We start from the raw sequence: 23,816 nt of genomic DNA, 5'->3' as shown, positions 1-23,816 counted from the left end.
GTATTTACCAGTGGGATGGACAACGGGGAGGACCTGTCACAGGGCACAGGGTGCAGGCCATGGTGACACAGAGTGACTATGAAAGGGACTGAACAGAAGTGAAAGAAAATAGAGCAGCAAGAGATAACCATTTCCTGTTCTGCTCCTGAAAAATGTATACAGGCTAAAGCAAAAAGTGCTTTCCAAACATAGATGAGGAAACTTTGTTTATTTTTCATAATGAATGAAAAGCATTCCCCAATCCTGAGAAATCCTAAATTTTGGCGAAGGAAAGGCTGAAGTTGGTTCCAGACCAGATGTTTCTCTTATCAGTGCATTGTAGTCTGCAGGCAGTGAAGGATTCTGGGATATGTGTGTGTGCGTGTCCCTCCTTGTAAAGGCAGCTCTAGCCTTTAGCACTGTGTGGATGTTGCCTATAATCCATGCTATTTGGTTGGGATGTGTACATTACATTACATTACATTTAAGTCATTTAGCAGACTCTCTTATCCAGAGCGACTTACAAATTGGTGCATTCACCTTATGACATCCAGTGGAACAGCCACTTTACAATAGTGCATACGGTTTACTACGGTTACTGCGGGGACGACATCGTCGATGCACTTATTAATAAAGCCAGTGATTGATGTGATAAACTCTGGAACGTAATTCCAGTCTGTTCTAGCAAAACAGTCCTGTAGCTTAGCATCTGCTTCATTGGACCATTTCCGAGTTGAGCGCGCCACTGGTACCTCTTGTTTGAGTTTTTGCTTGTAAGCAGGAATCAAGAGGATATAGTATGGTCAGATTTGCCAAATGGAGGGCGAGTAAGAGCTTGGTATGCGTCTCTGTGTAGAGTAAAGGTAATCTAGAGTTTTCTCGCCTCTAGTTGCACAGGTGACATCCTGCATGAAAATCATTGGCCACTAGGAATGCTGCCTCTGGATGAGGGTTTTCTTGTTTGCTTTTGGCCCTAGATAGCTTGTTGAGTGCGGTCTCAGTGCCAGCATCGGTTTGTGGTGGTAAATAGACAGCTATGAAAAAAATAGATGCGTACTCTCTTGTTAAATAGTATGGTCTACAGCTTATCATTGGGTATTCTAACTCAGGCAAGCAGAAACCTTGAGACTTCATTCATAATAAAGATTGCGCACCAGTTGTTGTTAACAGAGACACACACCACCCCCCTTGAGGTTACCAGACGCTGCCGCTCTGTCCTGCCGATACATAGGCAAACCCTCTAGAATCCAATACTCTGCAAAAGTTTAATCTGATATAGAAATTTAAATTAAGAAAAAGATAGTGCTATCTTAGAAAAAGCCCATAAAATATCTTTGCAAGCTAAAGAAGAAAATAAAATGTCCTCATTAAGCAGGAATACAATTTTTACTTTTGAAAAGAGCCAACAACTACAAGTTAAACTAAAATAAAGCATACTATTTAATAGCAAATAAACCTGGCAAATATCTCACAGCTCTCAATAAACTTCAAGAGGCTAAAGTAATTTGCCTTGTCACCTAAAACCCTCACAGACTTTTACAGGTGCAGAACTGAGAGCATCCTGTCAGGCTGTATCACCGCCTGGTATGGAAACTGCACCGGTCACAACCGCAAGGCTTTCCAGAGGGCAGTCTGCACAACGCATCACTGGGGGCTAACTACCTGTCCTCCAGGACACCTACAGCACCCAATCAGCACCCGATGTCACAGGAAGGCCAAAAAGATCATCAAGGACAACAACCACCCAAGTCACTGACTGTTCACACCGCTAGAAGTGAACAGAAGGCGAGGTCAGTACAGGTGCATTTAAGCTGGGACCAAGAGACTGAAAAACAGCTTCTATCTCAATGCCATCAGACTGTTAAACAGCCATCACTAACACAGAGAGGCTGCTGCCAACATACAGACTTGAAATCATTGACCACATTAATAAATGGATCACTAGTCACTTTAATAATGCAACTTTACTAATGTTTACATATCTGGCATTACTCATCTCATATGTACTGTATATATTCTTACTCCATTCCTTTACTTAGATTTGTGAATTAGGTAGTTGTTGTGGAATTGTTCGATTACATGTTAGGTATTTCTGTCGGAACCAGAAGCACAAGCATTTTGCTACACTCACAATAACATCTGCCAACCATGTGTATGTGACCAACAAAATTTGATTTGATTTGACTAAATCATGCGAAACCAGTTATAATTTGTATGTGTGGGGTACAGAGATTAGGTAGTCAATCAAAAATCATGTTAAACACTATTATTGCACACAGAGTTAGTCCATGCAACTTATTACTTGTTAACTTCACTAGGGTAGGGGGCAGCATTCGGAATTTTGGATGAAAAGCATGCCCAAATTAAACTGTCTGCTACTCAGTCTCAGAATATAGGATATGCATATAATTAGTAGATTTGGATGGAAAACACTCTAAAGTTTCCAAAAGTGTTAAAATACTCTCTGAGCGTATAACAGAAATGATATGGCAGGCGAAAACCCAAGGAAAATCCAACCAGGAAGAACTATTATTTTGGAAGGCTGTTTTTCCATTGAAAGCCTATCCATCATACAAAGACTTAGGACCCAGTTCATGAGCTCTGTGCCTTCCTCTACATGTGACCAGTCTTTATGCATTGTTTCAGGCTTTTACTCTGAAAAATGAGGGAGATACAGCACTTTCAATCAGTGACCAGTGGAAATTTCCATTCATCAGCCATTCGCCCTGATCGTGAACGCACCTTTCTTGTTTCTCCTTTCCTATTGACGAAGCTTTTGTCCGGTTGAAATGTTATTGATTGTTTATTACAAAAACAACCAGAGGATTGATTTTAAACATCATTTGGCATGTTTCTACAAACTTTTATTGTACTTTTTAAAAACGTTTTGTCCTGGAATTAGTGCATGCGCCTTCTGCATTCGGCTTACTGGACAAAACGCGTAAACAAAAAGGAGGGGCATAAAGAGGGACATTATCGAACAAATCAAACATTTACTGTCTAACATGGAGACCTGGGAGTGCCACCAGATGAAGATCATCAAAGGTATGTGATTAATTTTAATGCTATTTCTGACTTTTTTGACAGTCCTTGGCTGGAAAATGGCTGTATGTATTTCCGTGGCTAGCTAACATAATCGCAAAGTGTGCTTTTGCTGTTAAGTGTTTTTGAAATCTGACACAGCGGTTGCATTAAGGAGAAATGTATCTATATTTCCATGAAAACATTTGTATAGTTTATCAATGTTAAAGATGAGTATTTCTGTCATTTTATGTGGCTCTCTGCACTTTCACCTGATGTTTGTTTGAGATAATGCATTTCTGACCACAACGCTCCAATGTAAACTCAGATTTTTGGATATAAAATTAACTTTACCGAACAAAACATACATGTATTGTGTAACATGAAGTAATATGAGTGTCATCTGATGAAGATCATCAAAGGTAAGTGATTAATTTTATCTATATTTCTGCTTTTTGTGAATAATCTCTTTGGCTGGAAAAATGGCTGTGTTATTTTGTGAATAGGCAATTACCTAACATAATCGTTTGGTTTGCTTTCGTCGTAAAGCCTTTTTGAAATCGGACACTGTGGCTGGATTTACAACAAGTGTATCTTTAAAATGGTGTAAAATAAATGTATGTTTGAGGAATTTTAATTAAGGGATTTCTGTTGTTTTGAATTTGGCGCCCTGCAGTTTCACTGGCTGTTGACGAGGTGGGACGCTACCATCCCACGTACCCTAGAGAGGTTAAGCAAATTCGAATTTAGGCTTACCATAACAAAGGGGTTGAATACTTATTGACTCAAGACATTTCCGCTTTCATTTAACTTAATTTGTCAAAATAATTTGACATTATATGGTGTTGTGTGAAGGCCAGCGACAAAATAATATAATTTTAATACATTTTAAATTCAGACTGTAACACAACAAAGTTTTATTTTTGAAATAGACACAAACAAGTACAAGAACATGGTTGAGTTCAAATCAAATCAAATCAAATGTTATTTGTCACATACACATGGTTAGCAGATGTTAATGTGAGTGTAGCGAAATGCTTGTGCTTCTAGTTCCGACAATGCAGTAATAACCAACAAGTAATCTAGCTAACAATTTGGGCGGTAAGCAAATTGGAGTGGGTCTAGGGTGTCAGGTAGGGTGGAGGTGATATGGTCCTTGACTAGTCTCTCAAAGCACTTCATGATGACGGAAGTGAGTTCTATAGGGCGGTAGTCGTTTAGCTCAGTTACCTTAGCTTTCTTGGGAACAGGAACAATGGTGGCCCTCTTGAAGCATGTGGGAACAACAGACTGGGATAGGGATTGATTGAATATGTCCGTAAACACACCAGCCAGCTGGTCTGCGCATGCTCTGAGGGCGCGGCTGGGGATGCCGTCTGGGCCTGCAGCCTTGCGAGTGTTGACACGTTTAAATGTTTTCCTCACGTCGGCTGCAGTGAAGGAGAGTCCGCATGTTTTAGTTGCGGGCCGTGTCAATGGCACTGTATGGCCTCAAAGCGGGCAAAAAAGTTATTTAGTCTGCCTGGGAGCAAGACATCCTGGTCCGTGACTGGGTTGGTTTTCTTTTTGTAATCCGTGATTGACTGTAGACCCTGCCACATACCTCTTGTGTCTGAGCCGTTGAATTGAGATTCTACTTTGTCTCTATACTGACGTTTAGCTTGTTTGATTGCCTTGCGGAGGGAATAGTTACACTGTTTGTATTCGGTCATGTTTCCGGTCACCTTGCCATGATTAAAAGCAGTGGTTCGGGCTTTCAGTTTCATGCGAATGCCATCAATCCACGGTTTCTGGTTTGGTAATGTTTTAATAGTTGCTATGGTAACGTCATCTTCAACGCACGTTCTAATGAACTCACCGAATCAGCGCATTCGTCAATGTTGTTGTCTGACGCAATACGAAACATATCCCAGTCCACGTGATGGAAGCAGTCTTGGAGTGTGGAATCAGATTGGTCGGACCAGCGTTGAACAGACCTCAGCGCGGGAGCTTCTTGTTTTAGTTTCTGTCTGTAGGCAGGGATCAACAAAATGGAGTCGTGGTCAGCTTTTCCGAAAGGAGGGCGGGGCAGGGCCTTATATGCGTCGCGGAAGTTGGAATAGCAATGATCCAAGGTTTTTCCAGCCATGGTTGCTCAATCGATATGCTGATAAAATTTAGGGAGTCTTGTTTTCAGATTAGCCTTGTTAAAATCCCCAGCTACAATGAATGCAGCCTCCGGATAAATGGATTCCATTTTGCAAAGAGTCAAATAAAGTTTGCTCAGAGCCATCGATGTGTCTGTTTGGGGGGGAATATATACGGCTGTGATCATAATCGAAGAGAATTCCCTTGGTAGATAATGCGGTCGACATTTGATTGTGACGAATTCTAAATCAGGTGAACAGAAGGACTTGAGTACCTGTATGTTGTTATGATCACACCACGTCACGGTAACCATGAAGCATACGCCCCCGCCCCTCTTCTTTCCAGAAAGATGTTTGTTTCTGTCGGCGCGATGCGTGGAGAAACCAGTTGGCTGCACCGACTCCGATAGCATCTCTCCAGTGAGCCATGTTTCCGTGAAGCAAAGAACGTTACAGTCTCTGATGTCCCTCTGGAATGCTACCCTTGCTTGGATTTCATCATCTCCGGAGTCTGACCAGAAGATCGCTCCGTTTCCCCCTTTTACGAAGTCGTTTTTTTGGGTCGCTGGCTGGGATCCATTCCGTTGTCCTGGGTGAAAGGCAGAACACAGGATTCGCTTCGCGAAAGTCATGTTCTTGGTCGTACTGATGGTGAGTTGACGCTGCTCTTATGGTCGGGAGTTCTTCTCGACTGTATGTAATGAAACCAAAGATGACCTGGGGTACCAATGTAAGACATAACAAGTAAAACAAACAAAAAACTGCATAGTTTCCTAGGAACGCGAAGCGAGGCGGCCATCTCTGTCAGCGCCGGAATATGCAATATACAATATGCAAAAAAACAAGATATAGATTTTCCTTTTCTTTTCAAAACATTGAAAGCATCAACTTTCCAGCTGAAATAATACATTTAATACAAATATTTTATAAAGGTCACACTTGAAAAATATACACAAATAATACATTATCTGATGAAATTGCTTTAGAAATGGGCACAAGATGGGGTTGTCCCCTCTCTCCCCTCCTGTTTGCGTTGGAAATTGAACCGCTTGCAGTAAGAATTAGTGGGACCCAAAAGTAACAGGTATCTCTGTTCGTAAACATGAATATAAACTGAAGTTATTTGCAGATGATCTACCTGACCAATAATGAAAACTCAATGGCTCCTTTCAGAATACTCAAACATCTCAGGATATAAAATTAATGTGGAAAAAAATGAAGTGATGGCAATAAGAAAAATAATAACTCCCGATATAAAGCAATCCTTTATGTGGACCACAAAAAAAACTGAAATACTTAGGATGCTTTATATATTTGCACTGAACAGAAATATATACACACAATGTAAGAATTCTAACATTTTACAATTCTAAGAGTTACAGTTCTTAAGGAAATCAGTCCATTGAAATAAAATCCTTAGGCCCTTATCACAGTTCACATGACTGTTGGTCAAAGATACACTACATGACCAACAGTATGTGGACACCTCCTCCTCGAACATGTCATTCTGTATACTTCTGGCCCTTCTTTGGACACTGTGTTAACAACCCTCCAGATGAACTTCAATGCCATACAACACTCCTTCCGCGGCCTCCAACTTCTCTTAAATGCAAGCAAAACTAAATGCATGCTCTTCAACTGATCGCTGCCTGCCCCCGCCAGCCCAATATGTGGACAACTACAAATACCTAGGTGTCTGGTTAGACTGTAAACTCTCGTTCCAGACTCACATTAAGCATCTCCAATCCAAAATTAAATCTAGAATCGGCTTCCTATTACGCAACAAGACATCCTTCACTCATGCTGCCGAAAATACACTTGTAAAACTGACTATACTTCGGCCATGTCATTTACAAAATAGCTTCCAACACTCTACTCAACAAATTGGATGTAGTCTGTCACACTGCCATCGATTTTGTCGCCAAAGCACCATATACTACCCACCACTGCGACCTGTATTATCTCGTTGGCTGGCCCTCACTTCATATTCGTCGCCAAACCCACTGGCTCCAGGTCATCTATAAGTCTTTGCTAGGTAAAGCCCCGCCTTATCTCAGCTCACTGGTCACCATAGTAACACCCACCCATGTGCACCAGCAGGTATATTTCACTGGTCACTCCCAAAGCCAACTTGTCACGTTTACTGTCTTCAATCTCCCTGTCATATATGAGCCAAGGCCCAGCGTGCATGTAATTCCACATCTTTTAATAAAGTGAAACTTTCACAAAAAAACAGGTAAACAGAAACCGAACGTGATGCAACCGTGGCGCACACAAACACACATAGAAAATAAATAATTACCCACAACATTAGGTGGGAAAAAGGCTGCCTAAGTATGATTCCCAATCAGAGACCACAATTGGGAACCACACTCGGCCAAAAGACAAAGAAATAGAAATCATAGAATGCCCACCCAAATCACACTCTGACCTAACCAAATAGAGAAATAAAACATCTCTCTAAGGTCAGAGCATGACACAACTCCTCCTTTGGCTGCTTTTCCTTCCAGTTCTCTGCTGCCAATGACTGGAACAAATTGCAAAAATCACTGAAGCTGGAGTCTTATATCTCCCTCACTAACTTTAAGCATCAGCTGTCAAGCAGCTTACCGATCATTGCACCTGTACATAGCTCATCTGTAAATAGCCCACCCAACTACCTCATCCCCATATTGTTGTTTATTTTCTTGCTCCTTTGCACCCCAGAATCTCTACTTGCACATTCATCTTCTGTACATCCATCACTCCAGTGTTTAATTGCCAAATTGTAGTTATTTTGCCACTATGGCTTATTTATTGCCTTTCCTCCCTAATCTTACTACATTTGCACACCCTGTATATAGACTTTTCGATTGTGTTATTGACTGTACATTTGTTTATCCCATGTGTATCTCTGTGATGTTTGTGTTGCACTGCTTCGCTCTATCTTGGCCAAGTCGCAGTTGTAAATGAGAACTTGTTCTCAACTGTCCTACCTGGTTAAATAAAGGATCATTTTTTTCTCCAAAATGGGCATTAATATGAGGTTGGTACCCACTTTGCTGCTATAACAGCCTTTTTATGGGAAGACTTTCACTAGATGTTGGAACACTGCTTCAGCCACAAGAGCATTAGTGTGTTCGGGCACTGATGTCTGGCTCACAGTTGGTGTTCCAATTCATCACAAAGGTGTTCGACAGTGTTGAGGTCAGGGCTCTGTGCAGGCCAGTGAAGTTCTTCCACACCAAGGTTGAAAAAACATTTCTGTATGGGACTAGCTTTGTGCATGGGGGTATTGCCATGCTGAACCAGGAAGGGCCTTCCCAAAATTGTTGCAAACAAAGTTGGAAGCACAGAATCGTCCAGAATGTCATTGTATGCTGTAGTGTTAAGATTTCCCTTCAGTGTGGGGGCATAGCCTAGCCTCCCCTAGGGGCCTAGCCCAAACCTTGAAAAACAGCCTCAGACCATTATTCCTTCTCCACCAAACTTTACAGTTGGCACTATGCATTCGGGCAGCTAGCGTTCTCCTGGAATCCGCCTAACCCAGGTTTGTCCGCCAGACTCCCAGATGGTGAAACGTGATTCATCACTCCAGAGAACGCGTTTCCACTGTTCCAGAGTCTGTATGGTGTGAGCCTATGTGTGCTGCTCTTTTCTGTGATATAACATTACAATTAGAAGTCTACTGATAATAATTAAATCCACAGAAAATGATACATGTGAATCTCTAAGGTCATATTCAAAGTATCTCCAGCACTACATGTTGTATTCCATTACCCTTTTGCCATCCATAGCGCAGGTACAAATTCCCTGTGGAGCCAAAGGGGGGAGCTTAATATTATAAAGCTCATTATTAGCTCAGCTTCATAAATCACCAACAGATGACGCACTTTCACTTTCACCTCCTCATTACTGAGGATTCTGCTCAAATTTATCAGGCAATGGAGACAATCTGCCATTGAAGTGAACTACCCTCATCTGTAAAAATGACTTTCAGTGTACATCCCATTTGAGCTATTTATCATAAGTCATGAGTTAGAAGGAATAGCGGTCTTGGAAACACATGCTATGGATAGTGGACTGCAACTTGACAGGAATAGGAATACAGCCCATGTTCTGTCGCCTCCCTGGCTGAACAGACTGATTGCATTTCAACTGTCATTCTGAGGAGTCAGTCTGTCCCCACGCATAGATGTATTTTAGACTGACAGGTCTGGGGTTTAGAGGAGTAGCCTGATGAAACTTCACCTACATCGGGCTGCCATGAATATAGAGGTCACACTCTCATGAGCCATTAGATGGAGTCACAGGGAGACATGCAGCTGATGTCCCAGTGCTCCATTCTTCTAGCTGACATTCTGTTATCATTGGAGAGAGTTATGCTAGGCCACACCTTGGACCAGACCAAGTGCCTGTGCCTTTTCTTCATTTGAGGAAATTAAACATAGAAGGTCCATAGAGCATAACTATGGAATAAGGTTTATAAGAATAAGGAATAACACATTTGGTTAAAGTGTAAATCTGTCTTTAAGTGTGTTAATGAATTACTTGTAAAGTGCCAAGAGAGTTGTTCATGGCAGAGAAAATGTTATTGCACCGGCTCAGCCCTAAGTAAGTAGGTATGTAGGTTCATGCTGTCATGTTTGTCATTTATTATCATGTCTTGTCCCTGTGCTCCCCATGCTATTCGTTTCCCTCTGCTGGTCTTATTTGGTTCTTTCCCTCCTTCTATCCCTCTCTCTCCCCCTCCCTCTCTCACTCTCTCGCTCTCTCTTCTCTCTATCGTTCCGTTCCTGCTCCCAGCTGTTCCTATTCCCCTAATCATCATTTAGTCTTCCCACACCTGTTCCCGATCCTTTCCCCTGATTAGAGTCCCTATTTATTCCTTTGTGATCCGTTCCTGTCCCGTCGGTTCCTTGTTTTGTATTCACCATGCTGTGATTGTGTTTCGCCCTGTCCTGTCGTGTTTTTTGCCTTCATCAGATGCTGCGTGTGAGCAGGTGGCTCTATCAACTACGGCCTGCGCCTGAAGCGACCTGCAGTCTGTGGCCGCTTCTCTAGTTATTCCCCTCTACAGACTAGAGGATTTTGTTATTCCCTGTTTGGATTTAAATAAACTCTGTTTCTGTTAAGTCGCTTTTGGGTCCTCTTTCACCTGCATAAAAGAAGGAACCGACCAAGGAATGGACCCAGCGACTTCAGACGCTTGCCGTCGAGATCCAAGGAGCCATGCTCGGCAGACACGAGCAGGAATTGTCTGCTGCTCGCCATGCCGTGGAGAACCTGGCCGCTCAGGTTTCCGACCTCTCTGGACAGTTCCAGAGTCTACGTCTCGTGCCACCTGTTACTTCCTGGCCTGCCGAGCCTCCAGAACCTAGGGTTAATAACCCACCTTGCTACTCCGGGCAGCCCACTGAGTGCCGCTCCTTTCTCACGCAGTGTGAGATTGTGTTCTCTCTCCAACCCAACACATACTCTAGAGAGAGCTCGGGTTGCTTACGTCATTTCACTCCTTACTGGCCGGGCTCGAGAATGGGGCACAGCTATCTGGGAGGCAAGGGCTGATTGCTCTAACAAATTCCAGAACTTTAAAGAGGAGATGATTCGGGTTTTTGACCGTTCAGTTTTTGGTGGGGAGGCTTCTAGGGCCCTGGCTTCCTTATGCCAAGGTGAACGGTCCATAACGGATTATTCCATTGAGTTTCGCACTCTTGCTGCCTCTAGTGAGTGGAACGAGCCGGCGCTGCTCGCTCGTTTTCTGGAGGGACTCCACGCAGTGGTTAAGGATGAGATTCTCTCCCGGGAGGTTCCTTCAGATGTGGACTCTTTGATTGCTCTCGCCATCCGCATAGAACGACGGGTAGATCTTCGTCACCGGGCTCGTGGAAGAGAGCTCGCATCAACGGTGTTTCCCTGCTCCGCATCGCAACCATCTCCCTCCTCTGGCTTTGAGACTGAGCCCATGCAGCTGGGAGGGATTCGCATCTCGAATAAGGAGAGGGAACGGAGGATCACCAACCGCCTGTGCCTCTATTGCGGAGTTGCTGGACATTTTGTTAATTCATGTCCAGTAAAAGCCAGAGCTCATCTGTAAGCGGAGGGCTACAGGTGAGCGCAACTACTCAAGTCTCTCCATCAAAGTCCTGTACTACTTTGTCGGTCCACCTACGCTGGACCGGTTCGGGTGCTACATGTAGTGCCTTGATAGACTCTGGGGCTGAGGGTTGTTTCATGGACGAAGCATGGGTTCGGAAACATGACATTCCTTTCAGAGAGTTAGATAAGCCTACGCCCATGTTCGCCTTAGATGGTAGTCATCTTCCCAGTATCAGATTTGAGACACTACCTTTAACCCTCACAGTATCTGGTAACCACAGTGAGACTATTTCTTTTTGATTTTCCGTTCACCGTTTACACCTGTTGTTTTGGGTCATCCCTGGCTAGTATGTCATAATCCTTCTATTAATTGGTCTAGTAATTCTATCCTATCCTGGAACGTTTCTTGTCATGTGAAGTGTTTAATGTCTGCCATCCCTCCCGTTTCTTCTGTCCCTACTTCTCAGGAGGAACCTGGCGATTTGACAGGAGTGCCGGAGGAGTATCATGATCTGCGCACGGTCTTCAGTCGGTCCCGAGCCAACTCCCTTCCTCCTCACCGGTCGTATGATTGTAGTATTGATCTCCTTCCGGGGACCACTCCTCCTCGAGGTAGGCCTGGCGATTTGACAGGAGTGCCGGAGGAGTATCATGATCTGCGCACGGTCTTCAGTCGGTCCCGAGCCAACTCCCTTCCTCCTCACCGGTCGTATGATTGTAGTATTGAGTGGGGGGGTACTGTCATGTTTGTCATTTATTATCATGTCTTGTCCCTGTGCTCCCCATGCTATTCGTTTCCCTCTGCTGGTCTTATTTGGTTCTTTCCCTCCTTCTATCCCTCTCTCTCCCCCTCCCTCTCTCACTCTCTCGCTCTCTCTTCTCTCTATCGTTCCGTTCCTGCTCCCAGCTGTTCCTATTCCCCTAATCATCATTTAGTCTTCCCACACCTGTTCCCGATCCTTTCCCCTGATTAGAGTCCCTATTTATTCCTTTGTGATCCGTTCCTGTCCCGTCGGTTCCTTGTTTTGTATTCACCATGCTGTGATTGTGTTTCGCCCTGTCCTGTCGTGTTTTTTGCCTTCATCAGATGCTGCGTGTGAGCAGGTGGCTCTATCAACTACGGCCTGCGCCTACCCGAAGCGACCTGCAGTCTGTGGCCGCTTCTCTAGTTATTCCCCTCTACAGACTAGAGGATTTTTGTTATTCCCTGTTTGGATTTAAATAAACTCTGTTTCTGTTAAGTCGCTTTTGGGTCCTCTTTCACCTGCATGACACATGCAGTGTTTAACACAGACTATGACTCAGATGTTTCCCTGTACCTATCCCTTGATGATGTTAGAACCTGCTCTACTGACACCAGAGACAACTGGCTGGAGTTCATCATTGTGTTTTATGAATGGATGTGAATATCTTGGAAATTGAACTACTAACTACTCCCAATAATGTTGTACAATGTAAAAACCATGGACAAGTCTTTAACTGGACAAAATTAATACCTAATTAATACTGAGATGAAAAACACAATATTTCTTTAAAAAAGCAAACACTTTATTTACATAAAATGTATCTATATAATACAACATCCAGCTTATAGGGACTTAAAGTGACTGTGAGAAAGGTTAGAAAAGACGCAGTGTTATTTCTGCAGTACACGAAGTACACGTGAAACAGTGTTGGTCAAAAAGAAAAATGGCAACCGGGAGAATTCAATCGATTCAACAGTATCGCGGTGCATCCACCCTACAATGAGAACTAACTTCTAAAATGTCATTGACAAAATGTGTCCAACTGCTGATTATTGTTTCTTGCAGAACGTGTTCTGGAGCTCCATGTTCAGGGATCAGTCTTTCAGTGTCTACTGTTCTTGCCTGAGGAGAAATAATGCACAAGGAGAAACAGTTGAATGCAGACACGGGTGGACCTTCACCGTTGATGGAAGAAAATGGGTGGTGACCATGAAAACGTTATCATTTATAGAATTGATTAATGTGAATTGCATCACACTTTAAGATAGAATCCCACCATTTTTCCTTTTTCTGGCCTTTCCATTCTGCGATTTCCTCTTCAGTTGCTTGATGAGTTTGGTCACCCAGTTGTTATTGGTGGCAGGAGGAGCACACAGTCTAAGATTCTTCCTCGTGACAAACCTGTTGGCAGAAGTAACTTAGATCAGACATAGTTCCAACAATGCAGTCACACACATCCAGAAAACATGAACTTGTGGTTAGGGTGATGTGTTACATTTGGCAACGTATTGTACAAGTGTGTGGAATGATTAATGTTGCTTACACAGTGGCAGGTATCCGACATCCTCCACTGACTGTCTGGATACGGAATGACTTCACCACTCTGTGGGGAAGTTTGGCATCGGTTGTTGTCAGGCAGCAGTCCATTGCTTTATCTGTGTTTGCTGCAGACACACACACACAAACACAAACACAGGTTAGACTATCCCCTCTGTATCTTTGTGTATTCTCTCTGTGTATGGCATTCTACTAAAATTACATTTCAACATTCTCCTGAGAAGACGAAGAGCGTATTCAGTTCCACAGATAACTAGTGATCAAGACACAGCATCATGTAACCAAGACGTTATTATAGTAGTTACTATGAAAACAACTTGGAGTAAAAGTAGTTAATAACAGTAGCTCTGCAGTAGAAGAGAGGATCTCACCTGCTGCATGGCTCCAGAGGACTGATGTCAACAGAAGAAGTGCAGCCAACCGTAAGGACATTCTGTCTTAGTTGTTCTCTGTCTGTGTCTCAATATTTTAAACAAGGATCTGCAGATAAATGGGATACTGTTGTCCAGGCACAGCTTTATATCCTCACCGTACAACTCCTTTCACTTTCACCCCCATCAAGTCACGCACCCATTTCCCGTAAACCATGCTTCAGCTCAGCACGCCCCTCAACTCTCACCTTTAAAACAAACAAAGATAAAGTAGGCTCTGCCAGTGCTTTTCCATGGAGTTGAAGGGTACTTTCTCTGCAGTTACAACTGGCGGAAATATCTGTAAATCATTCTCACCGTCGATGGGGAGATACAGTTGAAGTCGGAAGTTTACATACACCTTGGCCAAATACATTTAAACTCAGTTTTTCACAATTCCTGACATTTAATCCAAGTAAAGATTCCCTGTCTTAGGTCAGTTAGGATCATCACTTTATTTCAAGAATGTGAAATGTCAGAATAAAATTAGAGAGAATTATTTATTTCAGCTTTTATTTCTTTCATCACATTTCCAGTGGGTCAGAAGTTCATACACTCAATTAGTATTTGGTAGCATTGCCTTTAAATTGTTTAACTTGGGTCAATCTTTCAGGGAGCCTTCCACAAGCTTCCCACAATAAGTTGAGTGAATTTTGGCCCATTCCTCCTGACAGTGCTGGTGTAACTGAGTCAGGTTTGTAGGCCTCCTTGCTCGCACACACCTTTTCAGTTCTACACACACATTTTCTATAGGATTGAGGTCAGGGCTTTGTGATGGCCACTCCAGTACCTTGACTTTGTTGTCCTTAAGCTATTTTGACACAACTTTGGAAGTATGCTTGGGGTCATTGTTCATTTGGAAGACCCATTTGCGACCAAGCTTTAACTTCCTGACTGATGTCTTGAGATGTTGCTTCAATATATCCACATGCCTTTCTTCCCTCATGATGCCATCTATTTTGTGAAGTGCACCAGTCCCTCCTGCAGCAAAGCACCCCCACAACATGATGCTGCCACCCCTGTGCTTCACGGTTGGGATGGTGTTCTTTGGCTTGCAAGCCTCTCCCTTTTTCCTCCAAACATAACGATGGTCATTATGCCCAAACAGTTCTATTATTATTTCATCAGACCAGAGGACATTTCTCCAAAAAGTATGATCTTTGTCCCCATATGCAGGTTCAAACCATAGTCTGACTTTTTATATGGTGGTTTTGGAGCAGTGGCATCTTTCTTGCTGAGTGGCCTTTCAGGATATGTTAATATTGTAACGGCGTTCTTCGTTTGTTGAAAGAGAGTCGGACCAAAATGCAGCGTGGTGGTTACTCATGTCTTTAATGAATGAATTCGCGGTACATGAAATAATTGATACAAATACAAAACAACAAAACGGAACATGAAACCTAATTACAGCCTATCTGGTGAACACTACACAGAGACAGGAACAATCACCCACGAAATACACAGTGAAACCCCGGCTACCTAAATACGGTTCCCCATCAGAGACAACAAGAATCACCTGACCCTGATTAAGAAACTCCTCAGGCAGCCAAGCCTATATTAGACACACCCCTAAACAATCACAATCCCAATGCCTACAAAAACCCCAATACGACTACAATAAACCCATGTCACACCCTGGCCTGAACAAATAAATAAAGAAAACACAAAATACTAAGACCAAGGCGTGACAGAACCCCCCCCCCCCAAGGTGCGGACTCCCGGACGCACCTCAAAACCATAGGGAGGGTCCGGGAGGGCATCTGTCCATGGTGGCGGTTCCGGCTCGGGACGTGGATCCCACTCCATTAAAGTCATAGTTCCTCCCCTTCGCGTCCTGGGATAATCCACCCTCGCCGCCGACCATGGCCTAATAGTCCTCACCCAGAACCCCACTGAACTGAGGAGCAGCTCGTGACTGAGGGGCAGCTCGGGACTGAGGCAGCTCGGGACTGAGGGGAAGCTCGGGACTGAGGGGCAGCTCGGGACTGAGGGGCAGCTCGGGACTGAGGGGCAGCCCGGAACTGAGGGGCAGCCCGGGACTGAGGGGAAGCCCAGTACTGAGATAAAGCCCAGTACTGAGAGGAAGCCCAGTACTGAGAGGAAGCCCAGTACTGAGAGGAAGCCCAGTACTGAGATGAAGCTCAGGCAGGTAGTAGGCTCCGGTAGATCCTGGCTGCTTCATGCAGACTGACAGCTCTGGCTGCTTCATGCAGACTGACAGCACTGGCTGCTTCATGCAGACTGACAGCTCAGGCTGCTTCATGCAGTCTGACAGCACAGGCTGCTCCGAACAGGTAGGAGGCTCCAGCAGCGCTGTAGAGGAGGAAGGTTCTGATAGCGCTGAACAGGCGGGAGACTCCAACATCACAGGAGAGGCGAGGCGCACTGTAGGCCTGATGCGTGGTGCTGGCACTGGTGGTACTGGGCCGAGGACACGCACAGGAAACCTGGTGCGGGGAGCTGCTACCGGAGGGCTGGGGTGTGAAGGTGGCACAGGATGGACTGGACCGTGAAGGTGTACTGGAGAGCCTGAGAGCAGGACTGGCACAGGATGCACAAGGCTAGGTAGGTACACAAGAGGCCTCGTGCGTGAGGCTGGCACATTTTTCACCAGCCGACTAACACGCACCTCAGGACGAGTATTGGGCGCTGACCCAGGTGCCATTAAATCCCCGACACGTTCCGTCGGACGAATATCGTACCTATAGCACCATACTAGCAACTCCCTCATTACTCTCTCCTCCACTTTCCCCATTAACTCCTTCACAGTCTCTGCTTCGCTCACCTCTAACACCGGCTCTGGTTCTGGTTCTGGATAGACCGGACCGTGCAGGCGCACTGGAGCTCTTGAGCACCGAGCCTGCCCAACCTTACCTGGCTCGTGCGCTCCATAGCATAACACGGTGCCTGCCAGGTCTCTCTAGCCCCCCGGTAAGCACAGGGAGTTAGCGCAGGTCTCCTACCTGGCATAGCCATACTCCCTGTAAGCCCCCCCCCCAATAATTTTTGGGGGCTGCTTTTCGGGCTTCCATCCACGTCGCCGTGCTGCCTCCTCATACCAGCGCCTCTCCGCTTTATCTGCCTCTAGTTCCTCCTTGGGGCGGTCTCTTCCGGCCAGTATCTCCTCCCAAGTGTAACAACCTTTACCATCCAACACGTCTTCCCATGTCCATTCTCCGAATAATTCATCCTCCTTTTGCCGCTCCTGCTGTCGCTGCCTGTTACCACGCCACTCGGTCTGTGTGCGGTGGGTGATTCTGTAACGGCGTTCTTCGTTTGTTGAAAGAGAGTCGGACCGAAATGCAGCGTGGTGGATACTCATGTCTTTAATGAATGAATCGTGGTACATGAAATAACTGATACAAATACAAAACAACAAAACGGAACATGAAACCTAATTACAGCCTATCTGGTGAACACTACACAGAGAAAGGAATAATCACCCAAGATAAACACAGTGAAACCCCGGCTACCTAAATACGGTTCCCCATCAGAGACAACAAGAATCACCTGACTCTGATTGAGAACCGCCTCAGGCAGCCAAGCCTATACTAGACACACCCCTAATCAACCACAATCCCAATGCCTACAAAAACCCCAATACGGCAATACAATAAACCCAATGTCACACCCTGGCCTGAACAAATAATTAAAGAAAACACAAAATACTAAGACCAAGGCGTGACAGATATAGGACTCGTTTTACTTTGGATATAGACACTTTTGTATCAGTTTCCTCCAGCATCTTCACAATGTCCTTTGCTGCTGTTCTGGGATTGATTTGCACTTTTCGCACCAAAGTATGTTCATCTCTAGGAGACAGAACACGTCTCCTTCCTGAGCGGTATGACTTCTGCGTGGTCCCATGGTGTTTATACTTGCGTGCTATTGTTTGTACAGATGAACGTGGTACTTTCAGGCATTTGGAAATTGCTCCCATGGATGAACCAGACTTGTGGAGGTCGCCAATTTTTTCTCTGAGGTCTTGGCCGATTTATTTTGATTTTCCCATGATGTCAAGCAAAGAGGCACTGAGTTTGAAGGTAGGCCTTGAAATACATCCACAGGTACACCTCTAATTAACTCAAATTATGTCAATGAGCCTATCAGAAGCTTCTAAAGCCAGGACATAATGTTCTGGAATTTTCCAATCTTTTTAAAGGCACAGTCAACTTAGTGTATGTAAACTTCTGACCCACTGGAATTGTGATACAGTGAATTATAAGTGAAATAATCTGTCTGTAAACAATTGTTGGAAAAATGACTTGTGTCATGCACAAAGTAGATGTCCTAACCGACTTGCCAAAACTATAGTTTGTTAACAAGAAATTTGTGGAGTGGTTGAAAAAACAGCTTTAATGACTCCAACCTTAGTGTATGTAATCTTACGACTTTAAACGTATAATGAAATCAGTCAATTTAAATGAATAAATTAGGTGGCGCAGCCATGGCCCGCCATGGCCCAACCACTTGGTACCAGGCCCAGCCAATCATAAGGAGATTTTTTCCCCACAAAAGGGCTTTATTACAGATTCCTCAGTTTCATCAGCTGTCTGGGTGGCTGGTCTCAGACGATCCCGCAGGTGAAGAAGCCAGATGTCGAGGTCCTGGGCTGGCGTGATTACACGTGGTCTGAGGTTGTTAGGCCAGTTGGACGTGCTGCCAAATTCTCTAAAATTACATATGGTAGAGAAATTAACATAAAATTCTCTGTTAACAGCTCTGGTGGACATTCCTGCAGTCAGCATGTCAATTGTACACTCCCTCAAAACTTGAGACATCTGTGGCATTGTGTTTTCTGTCAGAATTGCACATTTTTGAGTTGCCTTTTGTTCCCAGCACAAGGTGCACCTGTATAATGATCATGCTATTTAATCAGCTTCCTGATATGCCACACCTTTCAGGTGAATGGATTATCTTGGCAAAGAAGCAATGCTCACTAACAGGGATAAACATATTTGTGCACAACATTTTAAGGTTTTTGTACGTATGGAACATTTCTGGGATATTTTATTTCAGCTCTTGAAACATGAAACCAACACTTTTCATGTTGCATTTATGTTTTTGTTCAGTATATATGGGTAAACCAATTATCAGTGATGTCACCACATTCCATATGAAGGTGTCTTGTTTAATTGTTCAGTTTTACAATGCAGCATCCCTGGTGCATCACAACCCAGCATCCCAAGGGCTCATTATGTGACACAGGAAGGAAACATACTCCCTTGTGCAAGTAATAATGGAGGGTGTGTATCTTTCTGTGTGGGAGGATGTCGATGTGTATATGAGAGAATCTTTTCGTGTGGATGATTGTTTCAATTAAACCTGACCTATACGAGAGTGTCTATGTCTGTGCGTGGATGAGTGTGTATATATCCATTTGTGTATTATGGAGGGACACTGGACAGATAGAGAAGGAGAGGATGAAACAAGCACAGAATCATCTGCAGTCTCCCCTACAGCTCTCCTGATACCCAGACAGACGGAAGACAGGGAGACACCAGACAGTGCAGCTGGAGCCAGTCACTCAGGGTCGGACAGCTAGAGGAGAGTGCGGAGACTGTGTGATATTTTACGGCTGCTGAGAGCTGTGGGATGTTGGAAAAATAATATCAGAAGATTAAAAGCAACAGGATGATAAGTGACAATTCTTGTTTGTCTGACTGCCTGTCATCCTCACTCTAAAGGTGATTTAAAGGACATGCGTAAAAAACACAAGCATAGGGACATTGTTATGTGACTATGTTTGAAATAATGTCTATATCAGCATTTAGCTGGGATAGTCTAACTTAATTATCGTCCTAGAAATCTAGATCTTTCAGAGCCTGATGGCCCAGTACAGGTCGACACTACCACCTTGTGGTAAGAAAGTGACACTGCACACCCTGACAGTCAAGAACGAAAGGAGGCGGGGCACTCGGGAATTACGCGAAGCACATAAAGTAATAACATAGTTTATGTGCTTCTTGTCAACCAGATAACTTTATAGCCGTAGAGGGAGGTGGTAGCATCACTCACAAACAGAGATATTTGTTTTTGCAAAAGAACCCCTCAAATATGAAAATGGAGCCAAAGAGGATGGCTGACGTTTTACATGCCTGTAATCAATTGTGCTATGTTCATTTTTTTTGTTGCTTTGTAACTTAAAAAACAACAACAATTTTGTACATAATGTTGCTGCTCTTACTGTCTCTTATCAGAACTGTGATTACTCACCACGGACTGGTAGAAGCTTTTTCCTTTAAGAGTCCGACGAGAAAGAGATACTGCTCTCCCGGGAACAGGCCCAGGTCCACATCAGTTGCGTGAAGAAAAGAGGACACAGATCAGGCTGCCTTTTGAGAATCCGTAGGCGAGTGAGTAAACTTCCATTGGCATCAATTCTACTTGCTAACATGCAATCATTGGAAAATAAAATGAATGACTTACGATTATCCTACCAATGGAACTTTAAGAACTGTAATATCTTATGTTTCACCGAGTCGTGGCTGAACGACGACACAGACAATATAGAGCTGGAGGGATTTTCAACGCACCGCTACGCCTGGTAAGTCGAGGGGTGGGGGTGTGTGTCTTTTTGTCAACAACAGCTGGTGCGCGATGTCTAATATTAAAGAAATCTTGAGATATTGCAGAGGTAGAGTACCTTATGACAAGCTGTAGACCACACTATCTACCAAGAGTTCTCATCTATATTATTCATAGCCGTCTAACACCACAGACTGATGCTGGCACTAAGGGCGCACTCAACCAACTCTATAAGGCCATAAGCAAACAAGAAAATGCTCACCGAGAAGCGGGAAACTTAATTAGTTTTACCCCATTTTTACCAGCATGTCACATGTCCAACCAGAGGACAAAAAAACTCTAGACCACCGTTACTCAACACCATAATTATCCTCCTGATTCCTGCTTACAAGCAAAAACTAAAGCAGGAAGTACCAGTGACTCGCTCAGTACGGAAGTGGTCATATGGTGCAGATGCTAAGCTACAGGACTGTTTTGCTAGAACAGACTGTAATATATTCCGGGATTCATCCAATGGCATTGACGAGTATACCACCTCAGTCATCGCCATCATCAATTAGTGCATTGACGACATCATCCCCACAGTGACAGTACGTACATATCCTAACCAGAAGCCATGGATTACAGGCAACATTCGAATCGAGCTAAAAGCTAAAGCTGCCGTTTTCAAGGAGTGGGACAAATCCGAACGCCTATAAGAAATCCCGCTATGCCCTCAGACCAACTATCAAACAAGCAAAGCGTCAATACAGGATTAAGATTGAATCCTACTGTCAGATGTGGCAAGGCTTTAAAACTATTATGTACTACAAAGGGAAACCCAGATGCAAGCGGCCCAGTGATAAGAGCCTACCAGACGAGCTAAATGCCTATTATGCTTGCTTCGAGGCAAGCAACACTGAAGCATGCATGAGAGCACCAGCTATTCTGGAGGAATGTGTGATAACGCTCCCGGTAGCCGATGTGAGCAAGCCCTTTAAACAGGTCAACATTCACAAACCCGCTGGGCCAGATGGATTACCAGGACGTGTACTCAAAGCATGCGCAGACTAACTAGTAAGTGTCTTCACTGACGTTTTCAACCTCTCTCTGACTGAGTTTCAAGTAGACCATCATCGTCCCTGTGCCCAAAGAAGCGAAGGTAATCTGCCTAAATGATTACCGCCTCACGTCGGTAGCCATGAAGTGCTGTGAAAGGCTGGTCATGGCTCACAACAACAGCATCCTCCCGGATACCCTAGACCCACTCCAATTTGCATACCGCCCCAACAGATCCACAGACAATACAATCTCAATCGCACTACACACTGCCCTTTCCCACCTTGTCAAAAGGAACACCTATTTGAGAATGCTGGTCATTGACTACAGCTCAGCGTTCAACACCATGTGCCCACAAAGCTCATCACTAAGCTAAGGACCTTGGGACTAAACACCTCCCTTCTGCAACTGGATCCTGGACTTCCTGATGGGCCGCCATCAGGTGATAAGGGTAGGCAACAACACGTCTGCCACGCTGATCGTCAACACTGGGTCCCCTCAGGGGTGTGTACTTAGTCCCCTTCCTGTAATCCCTGTTCACCCACGACTGCCTGGCCAAACACGACTCCAACACCATTAAGTTTGCTGACGACACAACAGTGGTAGGCCTGATCAACGACAATGATGAGACAGCCTATAGGGAGGAGGTCAGAGAACTGGCAGTGTGGTGCCAGGACAACAACCTCTCCCTCAATGTGAGCAAGACAAAGGAGCTGATAGTGAACTACAGGAAAAGGCAAGCAGAACAGTCACCCATTAACATCAACAGGGCTATAGTGGAGTGGGTTGAGAGTTCCTTTGTGTCCACATCACCAACAATCTATCATGTCTCAAACACATCAAGACAGTCGTGAAGAGGGCACGACAAAACCTTTTCCCCCTCAGGAGACTGAAAAGATTTGGGTCCCCAGATCCTCAAAAAGTTCTACAGCTGCACCATTGAGAGCATCCTGACCGGTTGCATCAGCACCTGTTATATCAACTGCTCGGCATCTGACCATGTTGCGCTGCAGAGGGTAATGCGTATGGCCCAGTACTTCACTGGGGCCAAGCTTCCTGCAATCCAGGACTTATATAATAGGCGGTGTAAGAGGAAAGCCCATAAAATTGTCAGAGATTGTCAGAGAGTCCAGTCACCTAAGACTGTTTTCTCTGCTACCGCATGGCAAGCGGTACCGGAGCACCAGTCTAGGACCAAAAGGCTCCTTAACAGCATTGAGTAGCTTACGCCCCCTTCCCCCCTTCATTTGTTTTGTACACTGCTGCTACTCGCTGTTTATTATCTATGCATAGTCACTTCACCCCTACCGACATGTACAAATACGATTGCACAGCTTCATATATTGTTGTCATATGTTCTTTGCGCAGAATTGTCAATGTGATAATGGCCCTGTCATTGGCAGTTACAATCAAGGTAATTACCACACCTGCAGGCGTTATGCAATTGGGTAGCTTTGACAATCAAACGGGTGGGTATAAAAAGGCATGCAATTACAATGTGTAATGACACACAATGGCTGCTTTGTTGGAAGATTTGGTGAATGGAAGCATTCAGAGAGAGCGGATTTTCAGAGACCAGCAAGATTTTCTGTCCAATGATGATGAGTGGCTTATAAGCCGGTTCCGATTACCAAGAGCTGTTCTCTTGGATCTCTGTGCTGTAGTGGGCCCAGCTTTACAGAGAATCACCTGCAGAAACCAAGCCATGCCTGTCCCACTGCAACTCCTTGGCAACCTCGTTAATAGCGTTGATGGTGTCACTTTGCGTTTGCAGGACTGCATCTGTGAGGACACGGGCGCTGGGGGGTTGTGACGCACGAGGTGGGGTGGAGACGCCGGGGCTGGGCGCACTCAGCTCCTACTCCGCTGCAGCACCACCACCCCAGTGGAACACTCAGCTCCTGCTCAGCTGCAGCACCACCTCCCCAGTGGAACACTCAGCTCCTGCTCAGCTGCAGCACCACCTCCCCAGTGGAACACTCAGCTCCTGCTCGGCTGCAGCACCACCTCCCCAGTGGAACACTCATCTCCTGCTCAGCTGCAGCACCACCACCCCAGTGGAACACTCAGCTCCTGCTCGGCTGCAGCACCACCTCCCCAGTGGAACACTCATCTCCTGCTCAGCTGCAGCACCACCTCCCCAGTGGAACACACAGCTCCTGCTCAGCTGCAGCACCACCGACCCCGCTGGAACACGCAGCGACAAAAAACAATATAAAATGTCACCATTGTTTGTGTAAATACATGTTTAAACACAACATGAATGCATTTGGTTTACTCTTTTCAAAAGAGGGAATACTAATTACATACCTGGATCATCCGGTGCATCTTGC

General features: G+C 44.7%; 1 protein-coding gene across 1 annotated transcript; it reads right to left on the bottom strand.

The window, feature by feature from the left end:
• Window positions 1–12,730: 12,730 nt before the first annotated feature.
• On the bottom strand, window positions 12,731–14,074 carry LOC124007470 (C-C motif chemokine 19-like). The gene is made up of 4 exons (XM_046318071.1): window positions 13,879–14,074; window positions 13,494–13,614; window positions 13,227–13,351; window positions 12,731–13,072 (listed from the first exon to the last, which is right to left on the bottom strand). Exons 1-4 carry the CDS (start codon window positions 13,937–13,939, stop codon window positions 13,053–13,055), a joined length of 327 nt encoding a protein of 108 aa, XP_046174027.1. The 5' UTR covers window positions 13,940–14,074; the 3' UTR covers window positions 12,731–13,052.
• Between the last annotated feature and the right edge of the window lie 9,742 nt (window positions 14,075–23,816).

This window comes from Oncorhynchus gorbuscha, linkage group LG20, assembly GCF_021184085.1.
Source record: "Oncorhynchus gorbuscha isolate QuinsamMale2020 ecotype Even-year linkage group LG20, OgorEven_v1.0, whole genome shotgun sequence".
Taxonomy (NCBI): Eukaryota; Metazoa; Chordata; class Actinopteri; order Salmoniformes; family Salmonidae; genus Oncorhynchus; species Oncorhynchus gorbuscha.
This window is presented reverse-complemented; position numbering and strand designations above follow the sequence as displayed.

Bases quoted from the DNA above. Each gene is read 5' to 3' on its own strand.
- LOC124007470 (XM_046318071.1), bottom strand. From the start codon at position 13,939: ATGTCCTTACGGTTGGCTGCACTTCTTCTGTTGACATCAGTCCTCTGG. The intron at 13,615-13,878 runs GTGAGATCCTCT...GTGTGTCTGCAG, and splicing joins CCTCTGGAGCCATGCAGCAG to CAAACACAGATAAAGCAATG. The intron at 13,352-13,493 runs GTAAGCAACATT...TTCTGCCAACAG, and splicing joins TGTCGGATACCTGCCACTGT to GTTTGTCACGAGGAAGAATC.